Source organism: Strix aluco, chromosome 1 (genome assembly GCF_031877795.1).
Source record: "Strix aluco isolate bStrAlu1 chromosome 1, bStrAlu1.hap1, whole genome shotgun sequence".
In the NCBI taxonomy this organism is placed as follows: Eukaryota; Metazoa; Chordata; class Aves; order Strigiformes; family Strigidae; genus Strix; species Strix aluco.
The window spans coordinates 122,493,779-122,507,216 of record NC_133931.1 but is presented as its reverse complement, the minus strand read 5'-3'; the positions used below and the strand labels follow the sequence as shown (position 1 = coordinate 122,507,216).

General features: G+C 40.7%; 1 protein-coding gene across 1 annotated transcript in view; it reads left to right on the top strand.

The window, feature by feature from the left end:
- GPR158 (G protein-coupled receptor 158) overlaps window positions 1-13,438 on the top strand; it is a 211,523-nt gene that overhangs the window by 145,308 nt on the left and 52,777 nt on the right. Inside the window, exon 6 of the mRNA XM_074833759.1 lies at window positions 8,716-8,825. Within this exon, the coding sequence (XP_074689860.1) occupies window positions 8,716-8,825 (110 nt within the window). The remainder of the gene's footprint in view (window positions 1-8,715; window positions 8,826-13,438) is intronic.

Genomic DNA, 13,438 nt, shown 5'->3' with positions numbered 1-13,438 from the left:
GTTGCCTAGATAAAACGTTCTGATGAAATTACTTCTATTAATTTTGAATTACGTTTTTCTAATGTAATGCAAACCATGAAAATAGAAGCATTGAATGGTTAAGGAGCTCAGCTTCTCCTCTACACTTTCACTTGTGCTTCTTTTCTCATCCTTAGTGTGCATGTGGCTGGAGCCCTGGATGTTGTGCCTGCTCATCTTTGCTTTTAGTATTGCTGTTGGCAGAGCATGCCTAATAATGTCCACTCAAAACTTGACCATTTGCTTGATCAAGAAACCTACATTTTGATATATATTTAATTATTTAACTGAAAGTAATTCAAGGCCTTTGTGTCTAAGTTTAGGAAGAAGCATCAAATGAAAGAGTGCAGAGCATCAGTGTGATCTACACTGCTCTTAACACTTGCAGCTCTTTTTGAAGACAGGGAGCCAGATATTTTTAAAATAGTTGGGTAGTTGCCTTTCAGTGAAGTCAAAGGCTCCTAACTCCCTGGCTAGCTCCTAAGTATCTCTAAAATCAGATCAATGCTTATACATAAATTTAGTGCTTCAGGGCGCCGCTGGTGATCTGGTGATCCACATGAGTCAGGAAAAACGTTTTACCCCTGTGTGCAGTTAGCTACATGGGTTCTGGTGGGCTTTAAATTTTCAAACACAACAGTTGTTTATGTTTTTAAAAATCTTGTTTGAACAGGTTTTAAACCTTCTGTGGTAATGTGTTGATTTCAGTGGAAACTTCTGACATCCAGCCAAGTCCACATCTGGCCAGCTTGAAGTCTCTGAAGTACTGAGATCAGCCAACTCTGAAGTCTCAGAGACTGACTTCTGAGGCTGTTCAGACTGCTATTAGGATAACTGTATTAAAGAATGTGAGGCTGTCAGAAGTGAGACAATATATGTATGAGGGATACATACATACCAAAGCCGGATAAATAACTGGCACATCAAAGCAGATGGATAAGATCCGTTGGTCCAACCAAGCTCATTCCTGTCTGGATTCCCTGAAAAGTATTTATTTGCTGCTTTTGCTTTATGGTGGTATTGGAGCAGAAATACATTTGAATGAGAACATGGAAAGAGTAGAATACAATTCAGACTTTATTTTCTCTTCTCTCTTATGAGAGAACTTCTGAGCTTCCGACCTTCTCCCTGTCTTGTACTGGATGCTGCAGAAGCATCCAGTAATTCACAGTGGTCTGGAAGGCACTTTTCCCAGGCAAACATTTGCCCCCAAGAAATTGGATTTGTCACCTCCAGCAGCTCAGTGCCTATAGGCCATTAGGCTGGGAGACCTAATACTTCCTGAATGACTGTGTTTTACTGTTTTAGGATCACCACTCCATGGGCAAATGCCATTGAAATCTCTCTTTGTATTTGAGAAGTTTACACTTAAAGATAAATAGTTTATTCTATTACAGTGAAAAGCTAGGCGTTCATTTCTCTGCTTGGAGACAGATACAGAGAACATATGTGATAACCCGTCTCTTGTTTTAGCTTGGTTTCAAGGTGATTTCTGTTTCTCTTCAATTCCCCAGATGGTTCCCACAGCTGCCTGGGGCAGCCCTTAGGTAATACTAGTTCTTACGCTTTTCTTTCCCCAAAGAGGATACAGACTTAGTGTGTTGTCTTTCTTTGTATCCCCTTTCTCTTGTTGGTTGTGAATTCACCCTTGGGGAATCCTACAACCCTTAGCATTTGTAACTGATTCAACCAGAGCATCAAGTGATGTGTCTCATAAGCTAAGGAAGTGTTTTCTGACAAAGTTTTAGCCATTATTAGGAAAAAACCCTGGAATGTCCTTCTCTACTGTGTGGGCCTTGTTGAGCATAACACTTCATTTGTTGTGAACAAACCTGTTTACAGAGTGCAAGCATGTCTCTTTTTAAAGACATTGTGAATTATATGTTAACTTTTTATTACTTGAATTTAGAATACTATTCATTAGGCCAACATAAATTAGGAACAGTGGTAACTCTAATTAGAGGCTAGAATTTGTGGCAAATGAATGCATTTTCAGGCCATGTGTTTAGGTCACTTATAAATGAATTTTTCCAGAGCTGGTAGGATCTGTAACATATCATTTTTCATCTTCCAATTGAAGAAAAGACATGACAGCATCGTGGAAGTTACATGGACATTTGTTTTCCTCAAAATAACCTATTCAGCAGTACCCTGTCAAGCGTTAGCTGAAATCTGCCTTATGAACAGGAAAAAAGGAAAATAATTGAAGATATATCAATAAAAAAAGTATTCTAAGTATGCAGTCTTGTGTCAAACAAGACTAATCTTGAAGGTTCTGTTTGCTTAATCACTAGATAAATCTCTCAGGAGGCTAAATGAGTTCCACTGTAAAAATATGTTCCATAAAGAACCTTAGAGATCTGCTGTTGCTGCCTGATGGGGATGAATACAAAGTATAATAAAACAGTGATAGCAAAGCATTCTGATGAATCAAGTTCTAGAAGTCTGTCCTTGTATTTTACACCAGTGCTGGTGGTTATGCGCTTATACTGCGTTGTGGACTTCCAAAAGACTTTACAGGCAACACATGTCTTTGCTGAAACACAGCCAGAGGTTTAATATATGGTTTAAGACAGTCAATGGAGGAAACCTATCTACAGTTGAAAGCATAGTGGGAGGGAAAAGAGGATTTTAGTAGGCAGAATTTCAAGCTGGACCTTGTGTGGGTGGCTAGGAAAAACCTGTCTTCTTTTATGAAGAAACTCGAAAGATCTTAAAAGTCTGTGTTTTGACTTTGACATACATCTTATCTGAAATGTATTGCCCCGAGGAGCAGACTGCCTCCAGTGCTGTGTACTGGGGCGTTGATTCAATTCCAATTCAGAGGCAAGAATAAAACCTACTAAGTAGTTACTGTGGTTTTCTGCAGCAATTGTGTGCTTTATAGAGGCATTGAGCTAATGATCCAGCACAACTCTGCTTTAAAATTGTGAGATTTGCAAGGATAACAGGGTTTGATGGTGCTGTGTGTCCATAGTCCTATTAGAATAAAATGTTATGGCTTAAAAAGCACATGTGGTTTAAAAAAATGGGATGGACGTGGAAGGAAGTTTTCTTAGGTAATTAGCTTAAGTATATATTCAGCCATTATCATACCTCTGAAATGTTTTGTGTAGTTGCACCGGAAATATTTGTTGTTAGTACAGGATTGGATAATGAGTTGTGCATTCACTAATATTTAAGCAGATGCTCTGAGCTGTGAATCATGTTTTGAACAGTGGTATGTGGTGCCTGTAGTGTACACAGGCTCATGAATGCCTTCATTCATGCCCATCTGTTAAGATGGCAGTGTGCCTACATACAAGTGGATTGGTCCCTTTTCTAGAAAGCTTAGTGCCAGACTGTTATGAGTTTGGATGGCAAGCTTATCTAACATTGCAAACAGCATCTCTGTTGCAGGAAATCCCTCCTCAGTATTAGGACCGGAGCATTAATAGGTGACTTGACAGACTAGATTACCCTGGAGGATATTTTATGTGTTGAAAGAAACGACTGAAACATGGCAGAAGACAACTGCCCATCTCAGAGCACAGCAGGATACCGAGAGGAAGTATCTGATGGCTTGTTCCATAGCAGAATTGCCTAGAGACAGCCCAAGACAGCTATTGCAGTCAGACAAGGGCAGATGGTGTTGGGCAGTGGAACAGACAGGATGGATCTCTTCACAGTATCTCCTAGATGCTTGTTAATGGAATTAGCCCAAAAGGCATTATCTTAAATGGCTGTGTCATGTCCTGCATTGAACTGTGCAGAGTACTTGCAGCAAATTCTGAAGTTAAATAAAAAAAGTGGGTAGTTTTCCTGTAAAGGTTTTTTGGGTTAAGTGGGCACAACTTTAAGAGAAATTTAGTTATCTGAAAATGAGAAAAAAATTAGTATTCTTGCATCACTTTTATCTAAAGTAGATGACTTTCACCTTGGATCCATAACCAGATGATGCTGATGCTCACATTCTAAGCTCTGTATCTCATTTCCATGTATCTAACATGGATAACATCCCTGCCCATGGCACTAGGAACTAGATGATCTTTAAAGGTCCCTTCCAACCCAAACCCTTCTATGATTCTACAGTTAAGGGCAAAAATAAGGAGTTCCAAAGTGAACACTTTGGGGCTTTTTGAGTTAAGGTCCTGATCAAATTTTTTCACGTGTAGGTTTAGGATTTGTAGCACTGACAATTCTAGGTATTTTTTAAAATATTTGTTCTTTGACTTCTGATCTTTTGAGACTTTATAGCATTGCCCATTTCCTCTCAATGCGGAGTATAGAAATTTGATGATTGAAAAGGAAAATGAGTTTTTGATCTATTCATGTGACTTTTATGGCTTAAGAATCGAAGTAAAAAGCAACTTGTCTTAAATACATTACAAAATTGTTAGAACTGGCTACAGAGTGTTTGGCTTAGTCCTCCTAATGCAGATTATTAATTGACATATAGTGAAGCAACCTCCCTAAAATAAATGCTGAAGTACTTTTCTAGTCAGCGGAGATGCATATCTGAAGCCTGTAGACCAAGATTCTGTCAAAGTAGCTGAAGTCCTGAACTTCTTCAGGGTTCTTCAAGGTACCTTGCCTTTATGTGTGGGTTATCAATGGAACTTGCATTAGTAGGGCTGATTTACTAGACCTCTACAATGTAGGTAGAAATCATATGCCTGATTAAGGCAGACTGGATCCCAGTCAATGCACCTTGGGGAACTGCACGGTATTAATTAAAATATTTTTGCCTGAATCTGGTGCCCAAGGTGAAGGGCAAAATTAATCATCTTATAATGTGCACAGTAAAGTTAATCTGAAAAGCACAAGAATATTTTGTGTTGCATGGAAGTACTGTTCGCTATTAACATTATAGAGCTCTGATAAGGTAGGGTTTTTTTTCTTTTAAAGAATCTTTCTAGATATTGCATACTTTCTAAGAAGGAATGGCACTGAGGCTATAAAACTCATTATTTGATCATTTTTTGTGAGGACAAGGGCTGTTACGCTTTTGAACATTAAATTGTTCAATGTTAGCTCTCTTTGCGCTTTCACTGTCCTACCTGTCCTGATAAAAATTTGCTATAGTGGGCGAGGTGCCTGTATTGACTTTAGTCATTGTCTTTAGAGAGCATGTGTGTCTGTTCATCATGTCAGCTGAATAACCGAGTTGGCTGATCGCTGTGTCAGCAAGCTAAGTCTCTCTTTCATGTCCATAATTCTCCAGCTCTAAACATACTTGACAGTTAGCTGGTGACCTTAGAAAGTCTTTTCATGTCTGACTCCACAAGTAGTAGCGTGACTACTGGGACAATGTTTCGGCATGGGTAATAATAGCTTAAAACAGTTGAGGTTAAAAGCAGACATCTACATGCCTTTGTCCAAATGCCAAATATGAGCCACTGTTTATGAAGTCTCACACAGTAACTGATACATGAAGAGGGACTGTTTGACTTCTCTTCTTCTGGTTTCCAAATATTTTTCCCCCAGATCTTTGTTGTTTAAGGAACCGAAACTGATGTCTAGTATTTAAATGGATTTCAGGAGCTGGCAAAACAGAGGATATCACATTTCCTTATGTACAGCAAATAGGTTTTGTGACATCCATCAGCAAAACCTCTAAGCATTTTTAATGAAATTTACGCTGCTGTCATGGTCTAATGCATTATAAAAGCGAAAAGGAAAAGTGAATTATTGTCAGATTTTTGGTAGGCAGAGTAGTCTTTTAGAACTGCAGAGGGATTCCCTTGCTGTGCTGAGAGCAGCCTGGGTATGTGGGTGAATCCTGTGCTCATCCTACACTCCTAGTTTGGAGCTCAGCAAGCCTTTGCTGCATATTGTTTGTCACTTTAGGGAAGGTTTATCTCTGGGAATAACAGTAGGGAATGGGGGTTTTGGTAACCAGAAGATAGAAGAGGCTGATATGAAACAAATCCAAGACTTCTCTGTGTCATGTTTCTTTTTTTGTTTGTTTTTGAGATAGAGTGAGGGATGGAGTGCAGCAGCCATACTTTTCACCAGATGTATGTTCTTTGCAAGAATGTGATTCCACTGATATTAAAAAACTTGAGCATGGTTTTTGGTGTACTGAGCTTCCGAGGAAGTGTTTCTGTAGCCCCTTGGCTCCAATCCATTAAAGATTATTCAATTTAAAAATTGTGCCACTAAAATTCACTGTGCTTATAAGAGACTTAATGCTGACAAGAGCTTAGAGAGGGCAGTCACCTGAACATCCCAGTGAGCCCTGATGGGAATGGGAATGACATTCTTAGAATAACCTTCCGGTAAGCCTAAGGAGCAAGCAAAACATAAGTATAGCAATTCTTGCTGATCAAAGCTTTGGTCTGTGCCAGACCACATGCAAGTAACAGAAGAATAGGCAGAAATGGATGTTGGCCCCTGGGAGGGCATTGTAACTATTCTTCATCATATAAACATAGGATGACCCAAAAGGGAATCAAACTTGGATCAAGTCTTACTTCTGCAATGTACTTGACCACTGGGCGAAGGAGTAGTTAAAATGTGTCTACATTCAAATGGGAAAATGAGAACAGACCTTGCCAACACAGCCTTGCCTCTGCAGCCTTCACGGTGAGCTGCCACATGCCAGCTCACACCATGCTGCATTTGAAGTGGTGTTTTCTTGGTTGATAGCTAGCCAAATGCCTCAGCTGCTCATACAAATGGTTCAATGCAAATCAATGAGATTTTCTAGACACAAGCAGTTAATATTTCAACAAGCAACTGCAGATAAAATTGCTGTGTCAGATTGCATGGCAAAGAGAGCTGTTGCCCTTGTTCAGAAAATTCTATGCCTGGAAGGTTTTCAGACCTTCCCATTTCAATCATCTGAAAAAATCTGCTTTCAGATCAACTTTGCAATGTTCAGAGTCTCTGTATGCCAGTCTTTTTTTGACATTGTTTTTCTAGTTTGGAAGAATCAAAGATGAAAGAGGGTGTTTTCTAGCCCCTGGCAAACCTCAGGAGGCAGGTTACTGCTACAGACTTTGCTCTGGTTCTGCAACTGTCCTAATGTATATAACTGTGTATTAGGGTAAGAGGTCATTACTGTCATTCAGGTCTTTCTGAGAAAATTCTTGCTGGATGCTCTATTTACACAAGCATGTTCATGCATGTGTGGATGCATTTTGGTTTTCCATCTGATTTTCCAAGGAGAAGTGATCCTTTTGCTGCATGTTGTCCCCTTCCCTACTTGCAGAATTTGTCAGATTCCCCGAAAATGTCTACCTTGAAACATGTCAGTTCAGTAACAGTGAAAAAAGCAGATAATTTTGCACCATGGTTTGATTCAACAAACCATCTTTTCTAAAGAAATAGCTGTAAAAAAAAAACATGCCAGCAAAGCACAGCAGCTTCTTCTATCTCTCTCAGCCCACATGTCTGCCATTTTTGCCCCCACCCTCCTAAATATGTCTATGTCACCCAAAGGACGTAGTCCTGGGCTTTTGGCCAATATCCTGGGCTTGAATTCCCACATAGAAAAGCATTTAGTGAGGAAAATAATATCATGTGGCAGCCGGTAGGCACAATACTACCTCTACTGCCAGAATGTACTGACTCTAAATGAAACTGTGGCAGATGGCCTGAAATGTTTCAGTGCTTCCTTTCTCTAGATCAGGATTACCCAATTAATTTGTACTATGGTGCACTGGGTCGTTCTACCATGTTCTAGTCAGATGGATGGGATGCACTGGATCTAGCTTTGCTGGACCAAGCAGGATCTGCAGGTGGGGTAAGGGCAGTGTACAGCCAAATCCCTGGGACAGCAGGCTCCTGGTAAGGCCAGACAAGTGGGAAGAAATATGGGATCATCCCTCAGGACACCTGAGACAACGTCTGTTGGAAGAAGAAGACATGGACTCCTGGTTCAGATCGTGACTGAGTCCACCATTTGAGCAGCCCTGTTTTAGATAAGGGTGGCATTTTACTTGGTAATGATGCTTTTATATGTGCTATACCTGCAGAAGTAGCTTTATGTTACTGTTTATTGAGTGCTGTCTTCATGCATGGTACTTGGTAGATAGAGCAAAAGGCAAGTAGGACCTTTCTGTTGTTGTGATTAGACAAATCCATAAGTGAACAAAAAGGTTATTTTCATTAAGAAAGTGGTGATGCATAGGGAAATTTAGTGTAGCTTAGGGAAAATATATGGGGAAGAATAAGAAAGAGTCAGATATGACATCAAGATTCTGGAGTTTTGGACAGAGTGAGGCTAGTGCAATCGTTTTTAGTGTGGCGGAATAGTTGGCAGAGAAAAACGAGCAGCTATCATTTTGCTAGGTTTATTAGAAGAAGTGACTTTCAAGTGTAACCTAGTAAATACAGTCCATCAAACCAGAATTAGGCCAGCTGCGTATTGCTGGAATAGCTCAAGGAAAATGTCCTTGTCTGTTCTATCCTCTTCTCTGGGTACATGTTTTCACTCGGTTAAGAAAAGTCAGTCGAATTGCATTTAAAAGTGTTGTCACTTCACAGTCTGTCAGAGGGCTTTTGCCAGCTCCCTTCAAAAGGAGTTGGTGCCTAGAACTGTGCCAGCTGGTTGATCTGATCATCCCGTCACTTTACTAGAAAATCTAAATATACAGCAGTACAAGCTGAAATATGTCTGCTGTCCTGTTTTGCAACTATTCTGCATTTGAATGAAGAACTACTTTCACATTAAAGCAGTACTGAAGCTCTCTCTATCTTTCTGTTCTATAGGTTGTCATTTTGTATTTTGAGCCAAGTGTATTTCGCTGTATTCTCCTAAGATGGGTTCGTCTTCTGGGCTTTGCTACTGTTTATGGAACTGTGACGCTCAAGCTGCACAGGTATTTCACATATTATTAATTTCCATCTCTGTGGGAGTATGTGCAATCTGTGTGGGTACTTAGATGGAAGAGCTGCAAATATTATCATAAATAAGCGCCGGTTTTGATTTTTAAAACCACTGTGTATTTCTCCTCACTATTCCTGCTCAAATTATATGCTACTAATCCCAGTAGAGAACTATGAACGCAGACAGGACTTGATGAAAAATATATACATTAACTGTAAAATTGTGCAAAAACCCCTTTTCACAGAAGGTGAATATATTTTCCTTGTAGAGTGTTCAGAAGTGTTCAAGAGTTTCCCGGTAAAGTGTTCATAGAGAGATGCTTTCTAAGTTTTTAGGTACAGCAATGGTAGGCAAAACAATACACTATGGCATATATACTTACTGTTTTCTTACAGCTCATAAGTCAAGGACTGCTTTCTTCAGGCAGTCACAGCAGACAGGCCACACGCTCACCAGTATCAGTGCCTGCCAGCAAAAATGTGTGGGAAATTCTGTGTTACACGGGGTTGGCAGTGCATTCACCTGCAATTCAGAGATTAAGATTCAGAGACCCGACTTCAAATCCCACTTCTGCAGTCCCCTTAAAAATTGAAACGTTTTCTGGGTATGCTGGATAAAATCCTAATACTTTTTCCTCTTTAAAGGTTAGTGAAAAAAATTACTGATACATTCTATAAGTATTTTTATTGAAGCAAAGAGATACGCAGTATGTGTATATTGGACATCTTGGATGAAGTAGGCTTGCCCATCCTTTTGTCTTAGTTTCATTAGTGTGTTGGCATGTTAGAGGAGGTTTGATACTATGCTTGTAAACTGAATGAGGACTGAGAATATCTTGTGTTTCCTGTTGCACTGTTGGCTTGCCACATTTCAGGTGGAAAACCCTGCTTTCCTCTTGATATATAGACTCTTCTTGCAGCTCCCTTTTATTTGTGACCCTGGTTACAAGTGTACACTTTGGCTGGTGAACTCTGACTGTATAATGCTATGTCTGGCTACATTTTAGCATTGAAATTAATCCAGAAAATCCCACACCCTCATGGTATTTTCTAGGATGAACAATTTCTGATGCAAAAAGAATAACAACTAGACCACTAGAAAAGATTTAACAGAAGTGGTGACTTTGCTTGCATGGTTTGTTATCTGTAGCTCAGATATATAGAGAAACAGCCTAAGACTATGGAAGACTCACAGTGTCATTGCACTTCTGCTACCCTAACAGGTTGTTTATATGATTTTACATGATGCGAGGGAGCAATATCCTGACAGGGCAGTTGATCTTCCATTTATATGAAGTGAGGACAGGCTGCAAAACTGGGTAGAAAATCTTGCACTTCTGCTTTGTTTATTGAGCTGTTTGGTGTTACCTGGCATCTGTGCTGACAGGGTCAGCAAATGGGACAAAGATTGGATAAGAAACCAAGAATGAACTACATCCTCATCCTTGATCAGCACAAAACAATGAACACTAGCAGCAGACTGGATTGTATCAACAGGACAGCAGCCAGAGGTTGATGGAAGTGATTATTCTCCTTTACTTGGCATGCCTCAGATCATATCTGCAGTGCTGTGTCTAGCTTTGGACTCTCTCAAGACATCAGTGAACTTGAGTGAGTTCAGTGAAAGGCCATCAAGATGGTCAGGGCTTGGAGCACTTGCCCTGGAAGAAGAGGTTGAGGGAACAGGGCTTGTCCAGCCCAGAGAAGAGATGGCATTGGAGGGACCTAACAGCAGCTATCTGACACCTACAAGGAGGTTACTGAGAAGATGGAGCCATGCTCTTTACAGCAATGTATATTGGGAGAACAAAAGACAATGACAAATTGAAGTGGGAGATTTCAACGTTATACAATATAAATTAGCATCAGGGTCAATGTTATACAGGAAAACATTTTCACTATCAGGGTAATTAAGCAGTGCAGCTGGTTGCCCATGAGGTTGTGAATTTCCATACTTTGAGGTTTTCAAGACCCAGCTGGATAAAGATCTGAGCAACCTGGTCTGGATTCAGTGTTAAGCCTGCTGTGAGCACTGGATGACTAATTCCAGCATGAATAATTTTGTATTTCTTTGTGAAACATGAAGAGAAAAAAACTACAACTATTTAGTATATTAATCTAAAATTACTTTCTCTAGGAATCTATCTTTGTTTTCCACCCAGGTATCCTGACCATTTGTTTCCTACATTCATGATATTGTGGTCTTCTTTTAGTACAGAATATTTCAGTCAGGAAGTGTGCCTTGCAAAAGACTGAGTCAAGTTAGATATATGTTTGGTTATATACATTTGCAACAGTTATGCTAATTAGGAATAATATGATGCTAATAGAAAGTTGGTAGAAATTTTTGGCAGATCTAATTTAATCCGCAGTCATTGCAGGATTGAAGAATGGCTTACTGCAGACATCACAAATACTCACGACAAGCACTGGTTCCCTCCTGCAGGTAGCCTGTGTCTTGCCTGAGGGAAGAACTGATTGCTAGCAAGGAACTTGTGATTTTTCTAAGTTTAATGGAAAAACCAACATTGTGTAGAAGCAGCTATTAATAGTAACCAGGAAGTCTAAAGCTGTGTTTCTCAACAAATGAGGTGCTTTGAGTAGCACTGGAGCATGAAGGTTATCCGAAACCAGGTAGGAGGCACTGGAAACACTTGTTTTCTTTGTGGCTTTTTTTTCCTACAGCTTCCTACTTCCCAAGGAAGTCTTTGAGGTTTTACTAAGGTCAAGCATCAAGGAGAAATCATAAAAGTAGCCAAAAACAGATGCTTAAGGAAGAATAAAAGAACAAGGAAGTCACGTAGTGATTCATTCTTTGAACACCCGTCACAGTCAATTTCTACAGTGCCTCATCTTAAATTGCCTCTTTCTTATTCATTGTGCATTTTTCAAATAATGAGCTGATGTTTACGGGGGTGGACGAATGGGGGTAAGGAAATGAGCTTAATTTAAGAAATCTAGTTGTAGAGCTGTGAACATAAAACTCAACCCTTTCCTCAACAATGAATTCTTCTATATTGGGTTTGCATGGCAGAGTTTTGATAGCAAGGAGTCTACAGGGATGGCTTCTGTAAGAAGCTGCTAGAAGCTTCCTTTGTGTCCAGTAGAGCCAATGCCAACCCGCTCCAAGATGGACCCGCCTCTGGCCCAGGCCAAGCCCACCAGCAACGGCGGTAGCGCCTCTGGGATAATGTATTTAAGAAGGGGAGGAAAAGACTGCGCAACAGGAAACTTAAGCAGGAGAGAGGAGTGAGAATATATGAGAGAAGCAACTCTGCAGACACCAAGGTCAGTGAAGAAGGAGGGGGAGGAGGTGCTCAGGTGCCGGAGCAGAGATTCCCCTGCAGCCCGTGGTGCAGCCCATGGTGAGGCTGTGCCCCTGCAGCCCTTGGAGGTTAACGGGGGAGCAGATCTCCACCTGCAGCCCCTGGAGGACCCCACGCTGGAGCAGGTGGATGCCCGAAGGAGGCTGTGACTCTGTGGGAAGCCTGCGCTGAAGCAGGCTCCTGGCATGACGTGTGGACCCGTGGAGAGAGAGGAGCCCACACTGGAGCAGGTTTGCTGGCAGGACTTGTAACCCCATGGGGGCCCCATGCTGGAGCAGTCTGTTCCTGAAGGACTGCACCCCTTGGAAGGGACCCATGCTGGAGCAGTTCATGAAGGACTGCAGCCTGTGGGAAGGACTCGAGTTGAAGAAGTTTGTGGAGAGCTGTCTCCCATGGGAGAGACCCCACACTGGAGCAGGAGGAGAGTATGAGGAGTCCTCCTGCTGAGGAGGAAGGAGCAGCAGAGACAACACGTGATGATCTGACCGCAACCCCCATTCCCTGTCTCCCTGTGTCGCTGAGGAGGGGAGAAGGTAGAGAATTTAGAAGTAAAGTTGAGCCTGGGAAGAAAGAAGGAGTGGGGGGAAGGGATTTTCTTAAGATTTGGTTTTATTTCTTATTACCCTATTCTGATTTGATTGGTAATAAATTAAACTAATTTCCCCAAGTCAATTCTGTTTTGTTCATGACGGTAATTGCTGAGTGATCTCTCCCTGTCCGTATTGTGACCCACGAGCTTTTTGTTATATTTCCTCCACTGTCCAGCTGAGGAAGGGAGTGATAGAGCAGCTTTGGTGGGTACCTGGTGTCAAGCCAGGGTCAACCACCATATCTTCAAAATAATTCTCTCAAGAAGTAATGATGTTTCAAATTTAACCTTTTGTGTTTAAAAGAGCTGCTCATGTTGTATCTTTCAGTATATTTCTGTGACTGAAGATTCTCTGTGTCCTTTTTCAAGCCCTCTATTTTATGAACAGGTTTTCTCATTATTTTTAATATTTTATGAACTTCTACCATCTTGGTGTCAGGATTAATACAGAATCCTTAATTCTGGATTAAAGCATAAGAATGGAAGAAAGCCATAGGTACATACATACAGACATACGTATATGTATATGTATATGTATATGTATATGTATATGTATATGTATATGTATATGTGTGTGTGTATATATACGTAGGATAACTTACAGAGATTTTAGGAGAATGAAAGCCAGGAATGGGGTCTCTAGTTTGTGGGAGTCTTCATTTCTAATATTATTAAGAGAAAAAGAGGAGAG